Source organism: Microcebus murinus, chromosome 16 (genome assembly GCF_040939455.1).
Source record: "Microcebus murinus isolate Inina chromosome 16, M.murinus_Inina_mat1.0, whole genome shotgun sequence".
NCBI classification, from domain to species: domain Eukaryota; kingdom Metazoa; phylum Chordata; class Mammalia; order Primates; family Cheirogaleidae; genus Microcebus; species Microcebus murinus.
Genome location: NC_134119.1, coordinates 57,388,436 through 57,413,505, shown reverse-complemented (window position 1 = coordinate 57,413,505; position 25,070 = coordinate 57,388,436). Strand labels below are relative to the sequence as shown.

At 44.4% G+C, this 25,070-nt stretch overlaps 2 protein-coding genes across 5 annotated transcripts in view; one reads left to right on the top strand and one right to left on the bottom strand.

Moving 5' to 3' along the window:
• The window catches only part of ANKRD27 (ankyrin repeat domain 27), a 45,567-nt gene extending 42,320 nt beyond the window's left edge, over nt 1-3,247 (top strand). For 2 of the 4 annotated variants that reach the window (XM_075992970.1, XM_075992971.1), the window contains exons 28-29: nt 113-191; nt 1,934-3,247. In XM_075992970.1, the coding sequence (XP_075849085.1) occupies nt 113-191; nt 1,934-2,146 (292 nt within the window). In that variant the 3' untranslated portion in view covers nt 2,147-3,247. The remainder of the gene's footprint in view (nt 1-112; nt 192-1,933) is intronic. The other 2 variants (XM_075992972.1, XM_075992973.1) reach the window with 2 other exon arrangements.
• A 3,049-nt stretch (nt 3,248-6,296) lies between these two features.
• Nucleotides 6,297-12,287, bottom strand: PDCD5 (programmed cell death 5). The gene is made up of 6 exons (XM_012775180.2): nt 12,105-12,287; nt 11,326-11,363; nt 8,790-8,851; nt 7,908-7,999; nt 6,795-6,866; nt 6,297-6,478 (listed from the first exon to the last, which is right to left on the bottom strand). The coding sequence occupies exons 1-6, from the start codon at nt 12,168-12,170 to the stop codon at nt 6,431-6,433; spliced, it is 378 nt and encodes a 125-aa protein (XP_012630634.1). The 5' UTR covers nt 12,171-12,287; the 3' UTR covers nt 6,297-6,430.
• Nucleotides 12,288-25,070: the final 12,783 nt, after the last annotated feature.

Here is a 25,070-nt window from a genome sequence, read left to right as displayed (position 1 = left end):
AAATCTGCATTGATGTCATCAAATGCTGCCTCCTTGTGGCCAGAGTGTTTCATGCCAGTATCCCAGATATTTATTTTGGTTCATTCCCAGTTAATATTTAGTTTATTTTGAGTTTCAGAGGAAAGACTTCAAGGGAGTTTATGGCAAGAGATAGAAGTGTCCCTAATCTTACTGAAGGTTCTGTGCATGAGGTAAGTTATTAAACACCTGCATGTAATCGTATTTTTTAAAGCCTGGCCTTTTCAGAAGTAATCCATGGCAAACACATTTCTCCTTGATAGCCATCTTAATTTCATTATTGCCTTCTCTGTGACAGTTAGCAATAGTTAAAACTGGAACTCTTTAGTGGGACAGTCAAGAGTATGGACTTCATCGATTGTTGTACTTAAAAATACATTTCTGGCCGGGCGTGGTGGCTCACGCCTGTAATCCTAGCACTCTGGGAGGCTGAGGCGGGCGGATTGCTTGAGGTCAGGAGTTCCAAACCAGCCTGAGCAAGACCCCGTCTCTACTAAAAATAGAAAGAAATTAATTGCCCAACTAAAATATATATATACAAAAAACTAGCCAGGCATGGTGGCGCATGCCTGTAGTCCCAGCTACTCGAGAGGCTGAGGCAGCAGGATCGCTTGAGCCCAGAAGTTTGAGGTTGCTGTGAGCTAGGCTGATGCCACGGCACTCGTTCTAGGCTGGGCAACAAAGTGAGACTCTGTCTCAAAATAATAATAATAATAAAAATACATTTCTGAGCAGAGAAAGGAAAGTGACGGCAAAGTGGAAACTAGTTGCATGCTTGGAAAGCCGTAGTTCAGTGTGCTTAGTAGGTGAAATATGTCAAATTTCTGTATGGTTTCAATCATTAAAGTAAGGTAGAGAATGACCAAAGGTGGGTACACAATGTTTCTAAATATGGTATAAAATCGTTATATAGACAATTCTTGATGTGGCCATCATCCTACTGCATTTTTTTTTTTTTTTTTTTTTTTTGAGACAGAGTCTCGCTTTGTTGCCCAGGCTAGAGTGAGTGCCGTGGCGTCAGCCTAGCTCACAGCAACCTCAAACTCCTGGGCTCAAGCGATCCTCCTGCCTCAGCCTCCCAAGTAGCTGGGACTACAGGCATGCACCACCATGCCCGGCTAATTTTTTGTATATATATTAGTTGGCCAATTAATTTCTTTCTATTTATAGTAGAGACGGGGTCTCGCTCTTGCTCAGGCTAGTTTCGAACTCCTGACCTCGAGCAATCCGCCCGCCTCGGCCTCCCAGAGAGCTAGGATTACAGGCGTGAGCCACCGCGCCTGGCCCCTACTGCATTTTTAATCACTCAATTATTTAAAAATAAAGCCTGATTTACAATCTATGTTACTAGAACAGTGACTTTTCTTGGAAACATGACTTTTATTGCTGATGAGAAGGAATTTATATAGTGTACATGGCATAGACTTGGAACAAATACACAAAAATTCCAAATCATTTTAGAGAATTAAAATGATTTTTGTTAATGTGACTAATCTTGGTTTCATATTTAATCTTCCATAGCTTTGCTAGTAGACCTTGCTGCTTGTTGGGAAACCCACAGACTTTGAAATCTGCCTGAGTTCAATCAAGTGCTCAGCTTTCCCCTTGCTAGCTGTGGGACTTTAGGCAGATCGCTTAACTTTGCTGATCCTGTTTCCTCAGGTATAAATAAAATGGGGGATAACAATAGTAGGCACTCCCTGGCATTATAAAGATTATATGAGAAAACCTATAAAGTGTTTCCTTTATGTCTGACCCATGTAGTATGCACATATCATCCACAAGGATGTGAGAATTGAAATTGTAAAGTACTGAGCTCTTTGTCTGACAGGATAAGCGCTCAACGTAGTTGCTGTTGTCGAGGTGGTTGTTCAGAGTACGGATGTAAACTGTTTGAAATGTACTTTTTCTTTAGCCAGGGGCACTGAAACAGAGTAACACGCCAGACCAGAGCAGATCTCGTACTGCTGACAAAGGAAACAGTGATCGGCCCGAGAGGCCTGGACTGAAACCAGGACGCAGGCGAATGCTCCGCAGACACACGGTGGAGGATGCGGCTGTGTCCAAGGGCCGAGAGACTGCCGGCAACCTGACCACCGCCCAAGAGGCTAGTCTTTCCCAGTCTTAACAGTAATAAGGAATTGTTACACTTGCTGCCAGGAAGTACATATGCAAGAAGATGCTGAGCATGAATACATCTTAGAACTAAATGTACTTTCAAATAATTAGCTTGAGAAAAGAAAAGTCTTTAGCAGAAAGTTCCCGAAAGCTTATCTGTGGCTGAGGCAAGGAATGCAACAAAAAACTTATGATCTCTCTCCTCTTCAAAGCTAGTGAATACACTTGGAAAGGAATGGACAAAATTCCTAGTGTCCAGATCCTTAAGTCCAAGGTGTTGTTTTCTGAGTATTAGTGTTCCTTGGCCACAGACACAGGTTTTACCACCAGATTCTGACCTCCTCCTACTGAAAGGTGCTAAACCTCTGCCACGTGTATAAATCAGCAAACCACAAGCTAAAAGAATTCCTCCCTCTGGGATAAGGTGAAGAGAAGCTAGTTAGGTTTCATGGTATTGTGGAGGTCAGGCAGAAGTGTCAGCTCTGAATGAACCTGGACAATGTTTCTTTGCAAAGCAACACTCGAACCAAAAGATGCCTCAATGCCATTTTGATGTTCATTTTAGTCAAAGGACATACTAGACCTGTTCTATACCATACACATGGAAAAGTTGGGTATAATTTTCCTTCTAACAAATTAAGTACAGATATTTGGTTACTACATTTGCATTTGTAGCAGTGTTTCTAGAAATATCCCTTTGTGACATTAAGAACCTCCCCTAATGACGGATGGTTACTGGACTAGAGTAGATTTGGCACATCTTTTCTTAGTCTTTTGATTCAGATTCGAAACTTACAGCACAAACCAGGTCAAAATTACTTTGAGTTAGAACTCATTGCCATTTATTCCTTTTTATAAATTTCTATAAATTATACTGTTATTTTTTTATGTTACTGGTCTAGAGCTGCAAACATGAATTTGTCCTGAGTACATTTGCAGATAACTTTGTAATAGGGAAATGGTTTTGTGCATGTTCTTGGAAATAACTGTGTATGTACAGAAGGAAGGGATCAATTATTTTTCTACAAAGTAATTTATGATTTCTAATTTTCTAATGTGCCTTGGATTTGTGCCAAATGATGGAAAAGAAACAGTAAACCTTGATTCTTGAGCGTGTCATGCTTTTTTGTTTTGCTGTGGAGGTACGTGTTTCTCAGCCTGTCTACTATAAACACAGGCTGTGTGTGTGGAGCAGCGGCCCCACCGGATGGACATACGTTTTCTCAGTTATAGGTGTGTGACTGAACTCGCAAACTTGATCGTTCAGATCATCATCCGTCTGCCTAACCAGGGCTGACTTCGTCTAGTAGGCACAGTGCTCAGTCCCACAAACATTTTATTTTAAAAATCAGAATAAAATGAATAGTTTTCTAGCCCAAGTGGAAATAAGCACTGTTGCTTTGCCGATTTCTTTGTTCTGGTTTATTTTCCCCCCTTTTCTCCACTTTTAAACAAAATAGCTTTACTGACTTAAGTTGCTGTACTTCTTTATCATCATAATTAAGAAGCTATATCCTATACAGTTTATCAGCACAGGTATTCTCAAGATATAAATATGTACGTTTGATACCACCTAATATTTTGAGTGCTACAATATAATTTTGGAAATGCTTTCATATATACTCCTGTTTAATTCCAACAATTGCCCTAGATGGTAGAACTCTCAAATAAGATAGGTTCAGAAAAATAAGGAGTTTAATTTGCTAGAGATGTTAGGGGCTAGGGTCAAGGCCCGGCTGGGCAGTGGCATCCAACCAGCAGTTTCAAGCTTGGCGTGTCCTTCATCTGGAGATACAAGTACTGTCAATGGGACTATCAGTTGGGGAAGTTTCCTCAAGAGCTAGTCTGGTAATCAGTACCAGCCATCTTAAGGGATTACCTCGATTATAAATAACCTTTTCCCTACTTGAAAAACAACGTGAACTGACAATTTAGAAATTGGTAATGCCTGAATTCCCATTTTGTGAAAAGTTTTGAATCAAAGTAGTGTCAATTCACTGATTTACGTTAGAAAGTTTAGAATAACCACTCTGCCACCTGACTCAAGTGTATTCCCCTATCCTTGTATACAGAACCATTTTTCATTCTAAACTGTCTTTGGAAGACAAGAGTTTGACAATCTTTAAACACATTCTTATCAGTAGTTGCCATTGGGACAGTGTTATTCTGCAAGAGAAAGCATGTAACAAAATTTACTGAGAATTGTCCAATGTCCCCTCAGATTTTTTAATGAGGCCAAAAGCAAAATTTTCCTGTAATTGGGATTTTTTCCCCTAAAATCTCTAAATTTTATTTTATTTTATTTTTTTTTTTTTTGAGACAGAGTCTCGCTTTGTTGCACAGGCTAGAGTGAGTGCCGTGGCGTCAGCCTAGCTCACAGCAACCTCAAACTCCTGGGCTCAAGCAATCCTTCTGCCTCAGCCTCCCGAGTAGCTGGGACTACAGGCAAGCGCCACCACGCCCGGCTAATTTTATATATATATATATTAGTTGGCCAATTAATTTCTTTCTATTTATAGTAGAGACGGGGTCTCGCTCTTGCTCAGGCTGGTTTCGAACTCCTGACCTTGAGCAATCCGCCCGCCTCGGCCTCCCAGAGAGCTAGGATTACAGGCTTGAGCCACCGCGCCCGGCCTCTAAATTTTATTTTGACTATAATTATTCTGTTCCTTTAAAAACATTTTGATGTTCTTAATGGTGTTCTACTCATTCATTTATTCAGAATGTTAGACACTTACCCCAACACTGACTTTCTTCACTGGCCATGGTTATAAATCTAATATAGTTTCAACTTGCATCAGCAGTATGCTGGCTAGAGCAGAGGCGGATTTGTAACTATATTTCCCATCACTTTTCTGCTACTAATCCTATCCATCCTACTAAATGTTATGATCTTACTCCTGAGCTGGGTCTCACAGGACTCATTTAAAAGGTTACAACAAACAGCTTAGTTGATAGTTAGGTTTAGGATTTAAATTTAAGCACTGGACATTGTGGCACAGGGCTATAGTCCCAGCTACTTGGGAGCTGAGGTGGGAGAATCACTTGTGCCCAGGAGTTTGAGGCAAGCCTGGGCAACATAGTGAGACTTTGTCTCTTAGTGTCAACATAGTGAGACAAAGTCTCTTTAAAAAGAGACTTTGTCTCTTTAAAAAAAAATGTGTACGAGTGAAGGTTTCATAACTTAGTGGAAGTAAAACACAATATAAAGATAACATTTGCTTTAAGTCACCTGCAACTTTATCAGTGAAGAACCCAGAACATTTCTACCAAAACATTTACCTACTGAACTGTCCCAACTGGACTTTAGTCAGAAGTAATTTCTTTCTTTTTTTTTTTGAGACAGAGTCTCACTCTGTTCCCTGGACTAGACAGAGTGCCGTGGCATCTGCCTAACTCACAGCAACCTCAAACTCCTGGGCTCAAGCAATCCTCCTGCCTCAGCCTCCTGAGTATCTGGGGCTACAGGCATGTGCCACCATGCCTGGCTAATTTTTCCTATATATTTTTAATTGGCCAATTAATTTCTATTTTTAGTAGAGACAGGGTCTTGCTCTTGCTCGGGCTGGTTTCCAACTCCTGATCTTGAGCGATCGTCCCACCTCGGCCTCCCAGAGAGCTAGGATTACAGGCGTAAGCCACCACGCCTGGCCAGAAGTAATTTCTCTTACAATCATGTTTTGAAGTATCACTACCAATATGTCCTAATTATTCTGGTCATTTTTTTCCAATGGCACTGTTGCTCTAGTTTTTTTCGATGGGGAGATATTTGTTAGATAATTTAATAATCTCAACACCTTTGAAATCAAAGCTCAGACTTTTCTTACATTAAATGAAAGTACTACCTGCAGGAAGAGAAACAGTTTACCTGCTTTTAGATACCATGTCTTGGAAATTTAGGATGTGCTCAGTTGTTAACCCTGATTGAGTTTAATATATGGATTTTAATTCCCACAATTCCCACTGGCTGCTACTACTGTCTTCTTACTGAAGAGTGCTAGAACAGCTGTTTCTGCTAAGGACATTTTCCCTACCTAGTACTCATGTCACAAATGCAAAGTGCTGCTACATGTTTACAAGCTTTTGGTAGGAGGGAAAAAATTAAAAATGCAGATCTTCTGGTCAGATCTTGGCTATGGTACTAAAACAACTCGCCCAAATTGTTTTATTTTGCGTAACAAGTTTATTTTCTTTTAAAAGGCATATAGACAATAAACAAAGTAAACATTTAAACAAATCTTAACTTCTGTCCTAGAATTGTTCCATTAAGTTCTAGTCTCTAAACATTTTTAGTTCAATAATCATCCTCTTCATCAGAGTCCATTACTTTTCTTCTGTTAAACTGGGGGGGAAATTAAATGAGTTAACATTTTTAATAAAGCATAACTCAGACTTTCAAGGAAGAAAAATTTCTTCCTATTTTAGCAAGATATTTTTGTGTATATTTAAAACAACTTAGTGATCTAAAAGAGTAGGAGGGCAAGAACCTTAAAAATTAGATCCCTCTCAACATATTCGGCCTTTCTCCCCAAACTTCAACTTTACAAAAAGAAAATGTCTATGGGCTAAAGGCTGTTTTGATAAGGTAGATATATATTCAACACCTGACATTTAAAGTATTGATCTTTTTGTTGCCATGTGCATTCAGGAACACTTACTTTAACTGTTGTTTTCTTTTCTGTTTGTTGGCTTACTTTTTCAAGGATTTCTATTAAACCTTGTTCTGACACCTAGGATAACCAGAAAAAAAAAAACAAAACAAAACACAGTACTTTTTAGACAAAGAATTTACTTCAGCAGATTGAATCATTTTACAGTCATTTTGGGTGTGGGGGAACTAGCACACAATGTTAACAACACACACCACTGTGTTAAGCGTCAGGGATACAGACACTCCACTTCTGCTGTTGCAAAGCTTAACCACCACCCTGAAGGAGGTAACTCACACTCAGAAACATCAACTGGTTGTCTCTCCTACACATGAGTGGTTCTTTATGTGAGTGGTTTAGGGGAGAGGACTGATCTGGATGGGTTGCAGTAGCAGCAGAGGGCTTTGTCTAAATTTTTTTTTTTTAAGACATGAAGTCTCTTTCTGTCACTCAGGCTGAAGTGCAGTAACACGATCATAGGCTCACTGCAACCTCTAACTCCTGGGTTCAAGCGATCCTCTCACCTTAGCCTCCCAAGCACTTAGGACTTCAGGTGCTCATCACCATGTCTGGCTTATAAAAAAAATTTTTTGTAGAGATGGGCCTCACCATGTTGCCCAGGCTGGTCTCAAACTCTTGGTCTCAAGTGATCCTCCTGCCTTGGCCTCCCAAAGCTGGGATTAACAGGCATGAGTCAAAGCCTGGCTCTTAAATGTCAGGCCTGCCAGAATATACCCCTCAAGGCATTATGGCCACATACATAATAACTTAGGGATTTTAGCACCTTCTCGTTTGTAAAACAAGCCTAATTTCTGTCTACATTGGTAGTATTTTAGTTGGTATTATTGACAAACCTTGTTTACAGCACAGGAGCAATTTAAGCTAGCTGACTCTTAATTCACTGGGTCAGACAGAAACCAATAAGGTTCCATAGCAATGTCAGGAAAGAGAGAAGGCAATTAACTTTTATAGCAGGCACAACTATTTTCTCCTTTAAAAATTTCTTCATAGACAGAGTCAAGAATTCCATAATCAGATGAAGATGAAATTGACCTCTTCAAGCCGTGTTTTGATAAAGTAGGTAACAGTAGGTAAAGTTCCCTCAATACAGGCCAAGCTTACCTTCCCACTTAGTTGTCCATATCTTGCCATCTGTATAAGGTAATTCTCTACTGCTTTAGTTTTTTCAGGCTTTACAAGTGCTAAGTTACTTACTAAAAAGAAAAAATACATAAGCAAAAAAGTGTCAAAACTAAATACCACTTGTAAATATTATACCTTAGAACTATGCAGTGACATTTCCAAGGCACTTCACAAGCTTATGTGTTTCTCTCAACCAGTGAAAGAGGATGGTATTGTTAAAAATTAGAAAACTAAAGTTCAGCCATGCCAATCTTAGTCAAGGACACACACAGGTAGTGGTAGAGCCAATATTAAACTTGGGCCCTCAGCTTCTAAGCCCCATGCTTTCCTGGTTTTTAAGATACATGACTGCCCTCTTGAAAAGCAATTTATTTATTGTACATACATAGTGGTGATCCATCTATGGCTGCCTCTTCTAAACTCAAAAGTGGGCACTTTGAGTTATATACGGAAGATACTAGTTCAATTTCATTGGCTCATTTTTTCTTTCTGCATGGTTCTCTTTTTGGTTTTTATGAAACCCCATAAATACACTAAAACCAAGAATACATACGCTATATCCCTAACTCCCCATCACCCGTGTCAACTACCACAACATTTTGTGATTGACTAAGTTGTTTACTATAGATTTTACCTCATTGCACTTGGAGAACATCTCCTTGGTAAGAGAGAAGTGAGCTAGTACTTTTAATAGTGATTAAAGTACAGTTCTCTAGGTTTATAAACTTTACACTATTTATAAACCTCAGATGTTTTTTGGCTAAATATTTAATCTAGAGACAGCAATGACTTCACGTATATATCCACATTCAACTAACTCAAGCCAATTTTATGGAAAGAAAGGAAATCAAAGATGCTTACACCTGGCCCGTGCTGACTGATCCAGAACTTGGGCCAAGATACTGTTTCTCATTTCTGCTTCCCTAAAACAAAAACATAGGTCAAGCAAAATTAGAACTAAGCTGTCAACATTCCTGTGAAACATACAAAAATGTAACCCATTCAGTTACGTTTCTCAAGATAGAAGCCTGTGGTATACAGACTGCGCTATGCAGATAGCAGCAGCAGCTACATTAAAATAGAAGAGTCCTCTTATGTCCTTAAGGAGCCAGCTTTATGTTGGTATAAGCCTACCAGACTGGACGGTAAGCTTTATTTAGTTTCATAAGTCAGGGTGGAGTTTTAGTTCAACCACCATTACCAACATTTTAAAATACTTATTGTGTGAGCGGTGCTAGAATTTAGTAGTGGGATTTCAGGCAATAGGAAGGACCAAGTGACTGACGTGGTATAATTTCCTTCATGAAGAAGCTAAGACCATGGAGGCTACGTTAAGGGGACACAGGTACCATGGCTGAGCTAGAACCAGATACTTTGTCTCAAGACTCTCCGTTCTATTTTTTGGGTGGGAGGGGAGAGTGAAATTAAAACTTTGCAACTTTCCTTGCTTCTTTCCAACCCACCTAAGTAGAAACTGATTCATATTTATAGGACAGTGGTCCTATAAACTTTTTTTTAAGTGGCAGAAGTTTTGTTTTTTTCAAATGAAATCCTTCAAGGAACCCAATACACAAAACAAACAAGAGCAGAGATGTTCTGGCTGAATCAGAGGGGGAGCTGGGTGGTTGTACCTGCTGTTTGCCCCTATGCTCAGCCCCAGGGTTCGTGGAACATAGCTTAAAGCTTACTTCCATAGGCCATTTTCTTAAAGCACCTGAATACTTCAACCCTGCCAAAAAAACTACATATTTCACTGAATGTAAGATGTCATTAATTGTAATATGTACCATAGTCTTATGTATCTCTATAGTCTCCATAGTCTTATGTATCTCTGTAGTCTTATGTATCTATATCTATAGTCTATGTATCTGTATAGTCTTATGTATCTCTAGGAATGAAAAACACCCTAGATAAGAAGTCTAATAAGAGACTGCCACTCTAACTGGGGTATCAAAGAACAACATCCTCAGTACCAGGTAAAAAGAAATAAACCCACTGTGCAGAAAAAACAGCAAAGCCAAGAAGCGTGTATGCATCTGGCCCTGACTGGAAGGTAAAAGAAAAAAATTCCTCTGAGAATGTGAACGTCAAGCTTTAGTCTTGCAGGGTTGCTGTCTGAATTCACACTACCAGGGAGGAGGAAGGGGGAAACTTCAAGCAGAGAATGTAATTTTAAGTGTTCTTGGATTAGAATTGTACTCAAGGGATAGCAGAAACAAAAGTAAATCCTGTCTGGAAGAATCCAGGGTAAGAGTGATCCATTACAAAATGCATCCCAATTTCAGATATACTAAAATATGAAAAAATGGCACATCTTAGAATCAATGAAATTTACGTAGCTTTACTTTCTTCACATCACTACCCTAGGTGCTTACCATCTTCTGAACCTTCTCTGCCTTGCCTATTTCTGTAGAACCAGAGCAGATGCTCAATAAATATTTGCTGAAGGAATGAAGGTGTTAGAAGGTAGCATAAGGAGGCTGGGCATGGTGGCTCATGCCTGTAATCCCAACACTTTGGGAGGCCAAAGCGAGAGGATTGTTTGAGGCCAGGAGTTTGAGACCAGCCTGGGCAACACAGTGAGACCCCGGCTCTACAAAAAAATCAAAAATTAGCTGAGTATGGTGGTGCACACCTGTAGTCCTAGATACTGAGAAGGCTAAGGCAGGAGGATTCCCTGAGCCCAGGAGTTTGAGGCTGCAGTGAGCTGTGACTGCACCACTGCATCCCAGCCTGGGCAAAAGAAAGAGTAAGACCCTCTCTATTAAAAAAACAACAAAAAGGTAGCATGAGAGGAGGAAATGGGGAATTGTTCAATAGGTACAGGATTTCAGTTTTGCAAAATGAAAAAATTCTAGAGAGCTGTTGCACAACAATATGAATACAGTGAACAACAGTACGTTTAAAAATGGTCAAGATGGAAAATTATATATATATATGTTACTACAATTTAAAAAATGGTATAGCATAAAGGGGTAATCCGAAATTCAATAAGCCTGCCATTGAATGAATATCTGCAACTATGTGAGGTACTCTGCCACACGCTGGGATAAAATAACAGAATAGTAGAAGCCAATATTTATTGAGCACTTACTAAGTGTGAGGCACTGCACTCATCTAATCCCTGCAGTATCCCTATGAAGTATTTCTATGATGATGCTCATTTTAAGGTAATCACAGTTCAGCACACAACCAACCAGTAACTGAAATACAGGTTATTTCGTGCCCCCCCCCCCCGTGTGTATTTATTTAACTAACATATTAATAACAAAGGCACCCTGGTGGCAATTTATGGACAAATCACCATGCCCAGAAAAACTTTAACTAAAAAAAAAAAAAAAAAAAAATTCCACTGGGTGAAACCACCCTTCAAAAAGTTCAGCTTTCTGGCCCATACCTGTGCTTGGCTTCCTGTTGAGCTGCATCGCCAGGATCCTGAAAAAAAAAAAAACAAACAAAAAACACAATGTAACCTTTTAACAGAGTTAATTTCACAGGAGGGGGGGAAAAAAAAAGGAACCACTCTATTTTGTGCCTCAGACCTGACAGTCTCCCCGCAGTGGCAGACACCACCTACCGAATAATTGAAAGCCACACCTCACAGAAGTCAGCGGGGTGGTCTCCACCTGCCGCAACGTCTCCGCGAGCTTCTGAAGCCACAGTCTCGCAGAACATGTCATTTTACAAGCCCCCTCCCCGTGGCAGGCGGGGGACCCCTGCGCCACAAAACCGCGCTTCGCGGGCACAAATAACGTCTGGGAAACGAAGCGGGCCCCGGCATCAGGGCCGCAGGTGACTCCGGGGCCCGGCGTCCCCCGCCCGCCCGCCGGGCCGAGCGCGCACCTGCCCCCGCCGCGGGGCGCAGCGGACCGGCCAGCACCGCCCGTCCTCGGCCCGGCACAACCGAACCCCAGCGCGGCCGGGTTCCGCCCCGCCGCGGCCGGCGGCCAACGCCGAGGGCGCGGAGCGGCGCGCCGAGCTTCCGCCCCGGACGGGCGCCCCGCCGCCCGCAGACGCCCCGCCAGGCCCCGCGCGAGGTCGGCGCCCCCCGCCCGGCCGCCCAGGCCCCTCGCGGCGGGGAAGGGCCGCGGTCAGGCCGGGCCGGGTCCGGGCCACGAGGCCGCCCGGGCGAAGGCGGGGCCCACAGGGGACGGGCCCGGGCCCGGGCGCGCTCACCCCGTGCTTCGCCTGCAGCTCGGCCAGCCTCTGCTTCCTCAGCGCGTCCAGCTCCTCGTCCGCCATGGCGCGGCCGTGCGGGGTCGAGCGGCCGCCGTCGCCCCGCGGGCTCGCCCCCAGCCCTCGGCGCGCGCACGGCCCCCGGCACTGCGCAGGCGCCCGCCGCGCCCAGGCGTCACCAATCCAGCCCGGAGCCACGCCCCCTGTCGCTGCCAGGGCGTCGGGGAGAGCGCCGATTCCCCGATCGCAGGGGTTGGGCCGGTGGGGCGGGGCCGTGGGGATCGGCCGCTGCGCCCGCAATCTGTGCAGGCGCGGCAGCGCGAGGCCTGGGCTGCGTCCTGGGAGAGAGAACGATGTACTGACGGGGCACCGACGAGTGTAATAATTACGGGTACAACGTGTTGCCGGCCTATAACGCGCTAGGCTCACATCCTCGCTATTGTAGAGGAGAGTAGGGTGACGGACATGCCCCAAAACTGGATCGTGGCGATGGTTGCACAGCTCTTAAATGCGCACACACCCTCCGCCGAGGGGCTGTGGCTGGAGAACTCCCTGGGGGTCCCCCAAGTGCTCCTGCCTTTGCGGGGGGGGGCATGGGGTCCCCTAGCCCCTGCAGGGGGTGTGGGGGAGGGAGGGTTGTAACTGTGGCGAAATATAGAATAAAATTTACCATTCTCAAGTGTATGGTTCGGTGTTATTAAACACATTCACATTGTGCAGTTGGCGCCACCATCTTACAACCTAGCATCCCAAACCGAAACGCTACCCACTGAAAATATTAATAATAATTCGCCTGCCCCTCTCCCCCTATTCCCTAGTAAGCACCATTCCACTTTCTATGAATTTGCCTATTCTAGGTACCTCATATAAGTGGAATCATACAGTATTTGTCCTTTTGTGACTGGTTTATTTCACTTCAAAGTCTTTAAGGTTCATCCAGGTTGTAGCACAGTGTCAGAATTTCCTTCCTTTTTAAGGCTGGATGTATTCGACTGGGTATATAGGCCACATATTTTTACAAGTAAAGTTGCTCTGTTGCCCAGCCTGGAGTGCAGTGACATGATAATAGCTCACTGCACCCTCGAACTTGTGAGCTCAAGTTATCCTCCTACTTCAGCCTCCCAAGTAGCTAGGACTACTGTGTGCCACCACCTGTAAAAAATTTTTTAGTTTTTTAAAAAAGTTTTTGTAGAGATGGGATCTTGATGTGTTTGCCCAGGCTTGTCTTGAACTCCTGAGTTCAAGTGATCCTCCTGTCTTGGCCTCCCCAAAGTGCTGAGATGACAGGAGTGAGCCACAGCATCCAGCCTTGTACTACATTTTTAAAATCCATCCATCCGTCAATGGACACTTGGGTTGTATCTACCTTGTGGCTATTGTGAATAAAGCAGCTGTGAACATGGGTGTATAAATCAAGTCTGAGTTTTCACTTTGGGGTATATGCCCAGAGAAATTTCTGGATAACATATGGCAATTCTATGTTTAATTTTTGAGGCATGGCCATACCACTTTCCACAGAGGCTGCCACTATTTACATTTCTGAGAACAGTGCACAAAGTTTCCAATTGTACCATCTCCTCACCAACACTTATTTTGTTTTTGATAGTGGTTTTGATTTGCATTTCTCTAATGATTAGTGATGTTGAGCATCTTTTCATATGATTGTTGGCCCTTTGCTTATCTTCTTCAGAAAAAAGGCCTACTCAAGTCCTTTGCTCATTTTAAAATTCACTTTTCTTTTTTGTTGTTGAGTTGTAGGAGTTCTTTACATATTCTAGATATCAATCCCTTATCAGATACATGATTTGCAAATATTTTCTCCCATTCCATGGGTTGACTTTTCATTCTGTTGATTGTGCCCTTTGCTGCACAAAAGTTTTAAATTTTCATGAAGTCCAATGTGTCTTTTTCTTTGTTGCCTGTGCTTTTGGTGTCATGTCCAAGAAATAATTGCCAAATCAAACGTCATGAAGATTTTTCCTATGTTTTCTTCTAGAAGTTCTGTAGTTTTAGTTCAGGTCTTTGGTCCATTTTGAGTTAATTTTTGTATATGGTGTCAGGCAAGGAATCCAACTTTATTGCTTTTTTTAATGTGGATATCCAATTTTCCCAGCACTGTTTGTTGAAAAGATTATCCTTTTCCTATTGAATAGTCTTGTGCATATTACCAAGAACACCATTGGAAATGTAACTGAACATTTGTCTATGCAGGCTGCAGGTAAGAACAGGTGGTCACACGTCAGCATATATAATATTACCAGAGAGCTAGCAAGTAATCCTGCTCCCTCTCACTTAGTATCTCATGCACACCCAGTAAAATAAGGCTAGCTAGCATCACCAGCAAGTCACACATAGACACACACACACCACACACACCACACACACACACACAATCTCTATTGGTTAACTGAAAGTATGGCCCTTAGAGAGAAATCAGAGAATTTAAGATACTGATCACAGAAAGAAGAAAATTATCAGTGAGTGAGCGGGACATTTTTCTTAGGATGATGGATGATGGTTCCCTCTGAGAGGAGCAAGTGTGGTCCTAGTTTCAAAGACTGCGGAATCTGACCCAACCCCAGAACCTCACATACTCCACACGCAAGCCCCAGCCCATCTCTAGGGATTGGAGTTTACGATCTCTCATCTACATCTTGGGAATAGAAACAGCTGGAGTTTAAGGGTTTATTTTTTGGTTTGGCTGAAACGGACACATCAGAGTTGTGGCATTAAAACGTTTCTGCTCTCAGGATGGCTACAGCAAAACGTCCTATTGCTGAGAAGCAGTAAATTCGAAGTGGAACTGGTGGCAGGTGGGGTGCAGCCAGGTGTGTTGAGAGGCACTGCCTTCTGATGTGGGGAAAGTGACAGACCTTCTGGGGGGTGCACCACAAAAGCCAGCTGCTGGAAGCCCCTGGACAAGGCAGAGCCCAGAGAACTAGCAAAACTGTTAGCAGCCTTCTGAAATGGAGACAAAGGAACTTCTCCAGTGGCTGCGTGGAAGGAATAGAAGGAAGGAAGTAAGGAAGGGAGGAAGGAAGGGAGGGAGGAAAGTGAGAAGGAGGACAGGAAGGAAGAAAGAAGAAAAGAGAAGCCAAGCTTTTCAGCATCAGCTCTGTGATGCACCTGAGTACGAACACAAGTGGTCTGGATGACACATCACTTCTTTGTGTTTTCCATCGCTTCTACTTCTTGCTTCTTATTGAAGCAGCAGCACAAACAGTCTCACAAGCCCACAGGGCAGGGCCTGCAGAATAAGTCGGTCCCTCTGCCACGTTCAGCCCCAGGACAGGCCACCTTCTCTACTCAGGTCTCCAAGGAGCCTCAAATGCCTGGAGTTCTGGTGTCTCCTGCCAGCAGCAGAGGGAGCCCACACTCTACCGAAAGGGAGTGAGTTTCTCATTATAATATAAAGCAGAAAATACAATAATTGTTGTTTTTTGCCACGCAGTATGTCCTTACAGATGAAGCTTTAATCTCCCTCGTACATCTCTGTTGCTGTGAATTTATGCTCCATTATGGTGCCATATGCCCGACTCACTCGGAGAAAGCCACAGCGAACTTGGCCGTGAGCTTCGGCTTCATAGCTGTTTGTGTCGCATGTTGAACTGCACAGTGTCACCTCACACACTTAAAGGCTATGTCTTCGTAAGTTGTTTTTGTCAGTTTATTAGCCATGATTCTGCAGTCAATCAGTCGTTATGCCATGGAAAGGTACTGTTGAACTCACTGACAATTACGAGATACAAGAGGCAGAAGGAGAGTTAGGCCCATTAAAAAGAAATCTGGAGGCACAAAACACAACGGAGTGGGGTTGTGTCTGATTGTTGTCTAGCAGCTGCCGATTTGCCTTCTCATCTGTTTCTAAGTAATAGATATTGATGCTTCTTTGCTCAGAGCAAGCCTATTTTACATACGGCTGCATGCAGTACAGAGTGACATTTTTTCAAAATCCTTTTGGGCTCACTGTTAAAGCTAGGGCATGACATCATAATATCAGGAGCCAGATTACTGATGAAATCTGTGCCTCATGAATAAGTACGGTTCACCTCGACCTTCCATCCCTTTCTATCTCAGGGTACCGCTTTGGTCTGTTCCATCCTTTCCCCCAGGTGCCCTGCACAGATGCTCTGTTCATTCCTCTGCCGTATCTCACAGGTCACTTTCTATACTGAATACACCTTACGAGTTTTCCTACTGCTCTACCCATTTGGTTCTCTTGTTCTACTAAGCGTTCTCAATGATACAGCCACACCCATTACAATCTACTCGAGGTATTCAATGCTCTGGCTCAAATACATCTTCCAGATAAGCTGAAGACTATCGGTCATTCTGATTATGGTTCACAACAAGAACATGGTATCTTTAAACCTCAATGCACAAAGCAGGAGTCCATTCAGTCCCTGGTGAGATTTATGTTTGGTGTCTCCAGGCACAGAGACCACGTGGTTCCAGGCATAGTGTTTCTTTATCTTTCACACTAATTTTGTTTTCAAGCCAAAGTTCCTCTTTGGTGCCAGCGGGTTTAATGACCTCCTGTGGTTTGTGTTGGAGACACTGTCCTTTCTTGGAGTCACCATGTTTCTGTAAATTGGGTTCATCTTCCCACCTCGGTGACACTCATGCTGGTCACAGAAGTTTTCTGTTCATGACATGCAGACCAAAGCCACGGCGGCTCAGTGGGTTCTTGGCTAACTGCAGTTTGGGCCAGTCGTCGTAGTTCCCTTTGTCGCAAGGTCCTGTTCCTCACACCTCAGCAGTTACACGCAACCTACGATGGTCACTAGTCTTTGCCCAGCGCAGGCGGCTCTCTGAGCCACAGTCCATGCCCCTGACGGGCCCCGGCTAGAGGGAGGGCGGTCTCGGGTCCTCGTGGTTGTCCCCCGCACTGCGGTGCTGATTGCCCTTTTTCCAGCTATTTATGGGATTAATTTTGCAACAGAGACTTTGGCAGTACAGAGACCGCGTTGGGTTTTTGTGGTGCCATCAACTCTCAGTTCCCGACTGACCGATGGCTCAGCAGCTACTCGAGGTCGCTCGCCTCCCACACCTCATGAATAAGTACGGTTCACCTCGACCTTCCATCCCTTTCTATCTCAGGGTACTGCTTTGGTCTGTTCCATCCTTTCCCCCAGGTGCCCTGCACAGATGCTCTGTTCATTCCTCTGCCGTATCTCACAGGTCACTTTGGAGATGCGCCGGTGCCGAGCTCGGCCCCCTCCCAGGCCCGGTGTGGTGTCGGGCAGACAGGGGATCCCGGCCACCGCTCCTCCCTGCGGCGCCCCAGGTCCAGGGCTGGGCTCCGTGGGTGCCGCCCCGGTCCGTCCGGGCGGGCAGCCCCGGCTCCTGGCCGGGACAAGGCTGGGGACCCGGACGCATGGAAACGTTGAAAGGTCTCCCTTTATCACAGGAGTTGACATCCTTCCTGACCAACCCTCTCTTCTAGGTTGCTTCCCCCGGCCTTCCCTGCCTTCCGCCTGGCTGCTTCTACCAGTGGGGCCAGGCATAGGCTGGGCGGGGCAGTCATAGCCAACGCTTTTAGAGGCTTGTGTCAGTTAAAATGTGGATTACAAAGCATTCACTTGTTCCCCCCTGGAACCTTCCCGAAGCCCTGCTTAGCCCTGCTGGGAGCAGCGAGGACCGGGCATCTCCCTGCTCTCTGAGGCTGCAGAATCCTGAGGGGCCGGTGTTCTGGATTTGGGCCATTCTAACAGGCGTGTAGTGGTACCTCATTGTTGTTTTAATTTGCATTTCACTGATGACCTATGACATAAAATATCTCATCATATACTTTTTTGCCATCTCTCCATCTTCTTTGGTGAGGTATATGTTAAGGTGTTGGGCCTATTATTTCATCATGTTTTTTATTTTCTTACTGTTGCATCTCAAGAATTCTCCATATAATTTGGGTAGCACTCCTTTGTCAGACGTGTCTTTGGCAAATGTTTTCTCCCAGTCTCCGGCTTGTCTTCTCATTCTCATAACGTTGTCTTTCACAGAGCAGGAGGTTTTAATTTAATTTTATTTTTTTTTTTGAGACAGAGTCTTGCTTTCTTGCCTAGGCTAGAGTGAGTGCCGTGGCGTCAGCCTAGCTCACAGCAACCTCAAACTCCTGGGCTCAAGCGATCCTCCTGCCTCAGCCTCCCGAGTAGCTGGGACTACAGGCACGGGCCACCATGCCCGGCTGATTTTTATGTTATATATATTAGTTGGCCAATTAATTTCTTTCTATTTTTATGGTAGAGACGGGGTCTCGCTCAGGCTGGTTTTGAACTCCTGACCTTGAGCAATCCGCCCGCCTCGGCCTCCCAGAGTGCTAGGATTACAGGCGTGAGCCACCGCGCCCAGCCTAGGAGGTTTTAATTTTAATGAAGCCCCGCTTTTTGATTATTCCTTTCATGGAGTGTGGCTTTGGGGGTCTCTAAAAAGTCATCTCCATACTCAAGGTCATCTAGATTTTCTTCTGTCCTCTTCTAGGAGTTTTATTGCTTTGTATTTTATATTTTGGTGTAGGATCCACTTTGCATACATTTTTGTGAAGGGTGTTAAGGTCTGTGTCTAGATGAATTTTTTTGAATGTGGCTGTGCAGTTTTTCTAGCACTTTGTCGAAAAGACTCTCTTTGCCTTTGCTGCTTTGCCAAAGATCAGTTGACTGTATTTAGGTGAGTCTATCCCTGGGCACTCTGTCATGTTCCATCGATCTGTTGGCATATCCCACACCGTAGCTTTACGAAGAGTCTTGAAGTCAAGTGGTGTCAGTCCTCTGACTCTGTTCTTCTCCTTCAATATTGTGTCGGCTACTCTCGGTCTTTTGCCTCTTCATATAAACTTTAGGATCAGTTTGTTGATCCCCTAAAAATAACTTGCTGGGATTTTGACAGGGATTGCATAGCATTTATTGGTCAAGTTGGGAAGAACTCACATCTTGATAATTCTGAGTCTTTCTATCCATGGACATGGACTATCTCTCCATTTATTTAGTTCTTTGATGTCACCTGTCAAAGTTTTATAGTTTTCCTCATATTAATAGATCGTGTAGTTCTTATTAACTTTTACCATGAACGCTGGCACACTAAGAGGTACTCTGGAGAACTGCCTGGGCGCCAGACTTACTTCTCCCAGTGTCTACTGTGTGGTAGCAACCCACTTCCTGTTGACCGTTGGGCTCAACCACTGCGGTCAGGAGATCAGCCCTCTTCTCTTCCTGTTGGCTCAGTGGCATGAAGATCCCAAAAGGGTCAGGGGCAGTCTGGGTGTCCAGGTCAAGGGAACCACTGCTGTGACCCCTGGGGCCCGAGACCTCCAAACCAGCAGATGCACAGTTGCAGAGACAGGAGCAAGCGTGTGCCAGCAGACGACCCTTGACTCCTGGGCTATGGGAACGAGGGCCCAGGGCCGGGAAGAAAGCGAAGGTTGAGTGTGGTATCTGTCTTCAGTCTAGCTGCACAGGGAACTCAGGAGCTCAAAGTGTGCCACAGAGTTAGACTGACTTAGAGGCGAGGAGGCCAGCCTCTTGTATCCCCATGTCACTCAGTCATTGGCCACTGGCTGCCGCTGGAGCAGGGGTGTCAGGACAGCCAGATATAACCTGCTAGGCAAGGAAGAGGCAGCGTAGTTGAGGCCATTCTTTGGAGAAGGGGCAGCTGGGAGCCATTTGTAGTCAACACTCCAGGCAGCCCCTGAAGGGGATCTCAGAGGGGCACAAACAGCGCCTGCTGCCCAGCACCACACACATATTGTCATTTAATCAGACCACAGCATACCTCGGCGGGGAGGAACTCATGCCAGGGGGCTCTTCTTAACCACTTCGGTAAGGCGCACACCCTCTGCGAAACCTCACCCACAGTCGGCACTCACAGTCCGCACGACAGTTTGTGCTGTGCGTTGACGATGAGTCCGTTTTGCTCTTGTGTGATGAAGAAAGCTTGAAAGCACCGAAAGCTTGTTTTACTTTACAGGCAGCTTTACTTGTCATGTAAATCAGAATAGGTAACATAGACATACATGTTTTTATTATATTATTTTTAAATGTTCACAATTTTATTTTGATAAATGAAAAATTAGAAAAGTCCTATCAGGGCTGTCGGCTAAAGTCGCTGTGCATGTTCATCTGTGGCTGTCAGCTATAGTTGACGCTTGTACCGAAGTGGTTAAACCCAACCGAACATCCAGACTCATGACCACACGGCATTAGTCTACTCGCAGGGCGTGGGGTAGAAGCCTGGCAGTGTCAAGTGTCCCTCTGTAGCAGTCATCCTTGTAGTAGTCCAGGTGATGATGCTCCACCCAACAGCTGGGGACTCTTTTCTTCAGTCCCTCAGGGGACAATTCAGATACAAGAAAATAAAAATACATTTTTATCAGGGATTCATTCTGGGTCAACAGCCTTGTGTCTCCTAGGAGCCAAACTCGTAACAACTCCATGGACAGAGCTGCAGGGTCCTTGCAGTTCATTCAGAGCATGACAGTGGTTAAGAGTTCTTACACTCTGGGAAGCTGAAGGTCTGGCTTGCCATCAAGAGTCCATATTCATTTATAGCTCTTCCCAGTCCACATCTCTGCCTGTGTTGTGGGCGTCTGGGGTTGAGGAGATGAAGACTGTTGGGCAAGTGGTAAGGAGGCCAGTAAAGAGGCTATGGACATTCCCCATTCAGTTTTATTGAGGTACAATGGACACATGCAATTGTGTGAATTGGAGGTGTACAGTGTGATGATTTGATATACGTATATACAGCTGACCCTTGAACAACATGGGGGCGAGGGGCACTGATCCTCGATGCAGTCAAGAATTTATGGATAACTCTTGACTCCCCAAAGATGTAACTACTAATATCCTGCTGTTGCCCGCAAGCCTTACTGATACCATAAACAGTTGGCGAATACATATTTTATATACATATTATATCCTGAAAATGTCACTAAGAAAATCATATGAGAAAATATATTTACCGCTCACTGAGTGGAAGTGGATCGTAATCAAGGTCTTCATCCTTATTGTCTTCCCAATGAAAAGGCCGAGGAGGAGGAAGGCAAGAGGTTGGTCTCGCTGTCCCAGAGGTGGCAGAGGCAGAAGAAAATCTGTTTACGAGTGGATGGATCCGTGTAGTTCCAATCCATGTTGTCCCAGCATCAACTGTGCTGTGAAATGATTACCATAGTCAAGTCAGTTAACGCACCCATCACCTTACCTAGTTATCTTTTCTTTTGTGATGAGGACATCCAAGATCTACACTCTTAGCAAATGTTAAGCATACGTTTTTATGAACTATAGTCTCCATGATGCATGATAGATTTCCAGAATGTCTTCTTACAACTGCAAGTTTGCACCCTTGACATTCCCCCGTTTCCCCCACCCCCAGTCCCTGGAAACCACCATTCTACTCCTTGCTTCTGGGAGTTTCCCTTTTTGGAGTCCACACGTAACTGAGATCATACAGGATTTGTCTTTCTCTGACACACACTTTAAAATCAGGTGTTGAGGCTGGCATGAGACGCAACATCCCCGCCCGCAGAGGAGCTTAACTTGCCTACCCACCCGGGAAGTAGCCGTATCTTTTCTCTCCAACAGAGCCCCCAATTTAAGAAATTGGACCTCAAATCGCTAGAGAACTTTATAAGATTTTAATGTCTAATAATCCAAATTAGCATGTCTGTGTCCAAAGGGTATGAAAAACTAATATGAGTATAATTATCATATAATGTGATACCAGGGGCAGGGACCTGGAGCTGGCCGCCTGTGGAGGTAAGTTATTAATGAGAGGGCCAGGGACCATTAACTGACTCCATCAGTCAGAGCCCAACTCCAGGCAGCTGATCAGAGTGGCTCGGATGATGACCCCTTGAAGGTCTGAGCTGTCGCTAAAGGTTGACATCCTTACAGTGTGGCCAGTGGCATGGCTGTCTGCTTGCAGTCCTGAAGGAAAACCCACATTTAAATTTCAGATGTGAGAGAATCTCAGGAGGAAAATGCTTGTGCCCTGAGTGGTGTGACTAGGACAACAGGAAGGGAGGTAGCTGGGAGCTGTGGATTGAAGGCTACCTGTATTACACTTGCCTCTGGATCCCTCCATGGAGCAGACTTGGATCTCCATTGGATTCCAGGGGGTGGGGCCACTTCTAATAGGGCATCAATAAGGCTTCAGGATAATTAAGTGCCTAATTGAGTGTCTAACTTCAGCTGAAGCAATTTATATGGAATCTTGCCATGTCTGCAGTGACTTTTCCACTTACTTCTAAGTCACATGTTTGAAAAATGTTTTGTTTCATGAATCTAAAATTTGACTTATGCCTATGGCTGCCTTTTGCATATTTATGACACTGGGTAGGCTGCTGTGGCCACACTATGCAAATCAATAAATAAACACAGGAGAAAATGAATACGAAAATCCAAAAAGGTAAACAATGGAGGGTTACACATGAGCTTAGACAAGAATCACAGAAACTCCTCTGGCTTCTTTGACAAGAATGACCCTCAGAGGGGCCCCACATGTACTCATCATCAAATTGGTATTAACTGATCAATGCTTATGTGCACTATGGTAGTAACCTTCACCAGGTGTTGGGCAGAAGGGAGGGGGGAGGAGGAGGTGGGCATATTCACACCCAATGGGTGCGGTGTGCACACTGTCTGGGGGATGGACACGCTTGAAGCTCTGATTCGGGTGGGGCAAAGGCAATATATGTTACCTAAACATTTATACCCCAGTAGTATGCTGAAATAAAAAAAATACCCAAATCTGGCCCGGTGCGGTGGCTCATACCTGTAATCCTAGCACTCTAGGAGGCCCAGGCGGGTGATCATTTGAGCTCAGGAGTTCAAGACCAGCCTGAGCAAGAGCGAGACCCCATCTCTACTAAAAATAGAAAGAAAATTAGCTGGACAACTTAAAAATATATAGAAAAAATTAGCTGGGCACGGTGGCGCATGCCTGTAGTCCCCGCTATTCAGGAGGCTGAGGCAGAAGGATTGGTTGAGCCCAGGAGTTTGAGGTTGCTGTGAGCTAGGCTGACGCCACGGCACTTACTCTAGCCTGGGCAACAGAGTGACACTCTGTCTCAAAAAAAAAAACCAAACAAACAACAAACAAAAAACAAAAAGCCCCCCAAATATTTAAAAAAAGAAGAAAAAAAATTATCACTCTCCAAAGCCCTCCTTTGAATACCATCACTTTGGGGATTAGGATTTCAATTTATGAATTTGGAAGAGGACACAAACATTCATAGCAAAAATCATATAGATTTTTATAATATTACAGCCTTTATCAACAGACCTCTTCTCTTACCCCTTCCTTCAGTGCTTGTGCTTTGGTTCTCACCCATCCAGGCAAACATTAAGTGCCTATTGTAAACACTGTTCTAGCAGACAGTCTCGTTTTCTCCCTCAAACCTTGGCCCACACCTTCCCCTCCTACTTCATGATCTTCCGCCTCCCTGCCAAAGCGGCACCTTGGTCTGGCATGGCAAACCAACCCAAGTGAATCAGGTGCTACCCTGGGGTGAGAGGGACTCGTGACTATTTGGGAGGGGGTCCTCAGACTTTGGGGAGCATGATGAATGCCTCCCTTTCATGCACTGCCGGTTTCTCTCTGTTCCCCGTTGCTTGAGAGCCGGAGCATCACCAGCAGCACCCACACTCCAGTCCTGGGGTTCGGAAATGTATGTTCAAATCCCTTCGAAGGGGACGCTCTGCCCAAATTAGGGCTTTATATTTTGCAACTGAACAGCATATATTTAATTTTTAAAAATAAGATGTCAAAATGTGTGCTGTTGCCACTTCGTATACACATTCCTCTTCTCTGCCTTTAATATAGGAAGTTTCACACGTATACGCCAGTTGAGCAAATAGTATGATGAACTCCACGCTATCAACTTACAGCCAGTTTGGTTTCATCCATACCCTCCTCCCCCCGGCGGATCTGGAAGCAATCCCAGACATGGTACCATCTCATCTGTAAATATTTCAGTATGTATTTCTAAAAAATAAGAACTATTAATAGTAAAAAAAAATCCACAGAATCATTATCCTATCAGCCTCCTTCTCCTTGCAATTCCTTATTTTTTTTTTTTGAGACAGAGTCTCACTTTGTTGCCCAGGCTAGAGTGAGTGCCGTGGCATCAGCCTAGCTCACAGCAACCCCAAACTCCTGGGCTCAAGCGATCCTCCTGCCTCAGCCTCCCAAGTAGCTGGGACTACAGGCATGTGCCACCATGCACAGCTAATTTTTTGTATATATATTTTTAGTTGGTCAATTAATTTATTTCTATTTTTGGTAGAGACGGGGTCTCGCTCAGGCTGGTTTCGAACTCCTGACCTTGAGCAATCCGCCCGCCTCGGCCTGCAATTCCTTATTATGAAATGTCTGATCAGTAAGTGCTGAGACGACTCGAGTGCTTTGTAGCTTGTTGTTATAATCGGTTTCCAGGTACGGTCCGTGCACTGTGGCGGACAGAGATGCGAGTCTTTCAATCTCTCTGTCAGCCTCTCCCCTGTGCTCATTGGGTCTTTCTAAAATGGCAAACCCACCTGTTGGATATTAGCAAAGATATGGTGAGACGTCGTGAAATGATCTTCAGTGAAAAATTGTTTTATCCCATTTGTGCACATGGTTAAAGAATAATAGAAAATTACTTATAATGGAAACAGTCCCTTGCCTCTTTATCTTCCCTTGCTCAGTCACTTTACGCCATTTTCTAGTTTTTCTAACGTTTATGTCTGCAACTGTAATTACTATGCTTGCATGTCTATTCCACAGACCTTACGCACGGACTCCCTTTAGTGGGAGCAACACGGCGAAGGGTGCTGCCTGGCTGTGAGAACACCACGTCCAAGCCAGTGGCCAGACACAAGAAGTTAGAGGCAAAGCTCCTGTCTAGCAGACTGGGCACCTGCTTGCTTTCCTTCCTTCCTTCCTTCCTTTATTTATTTATTGAGACAGAGTCTCACTTTGTTGCCCCAGCTAGAGTGA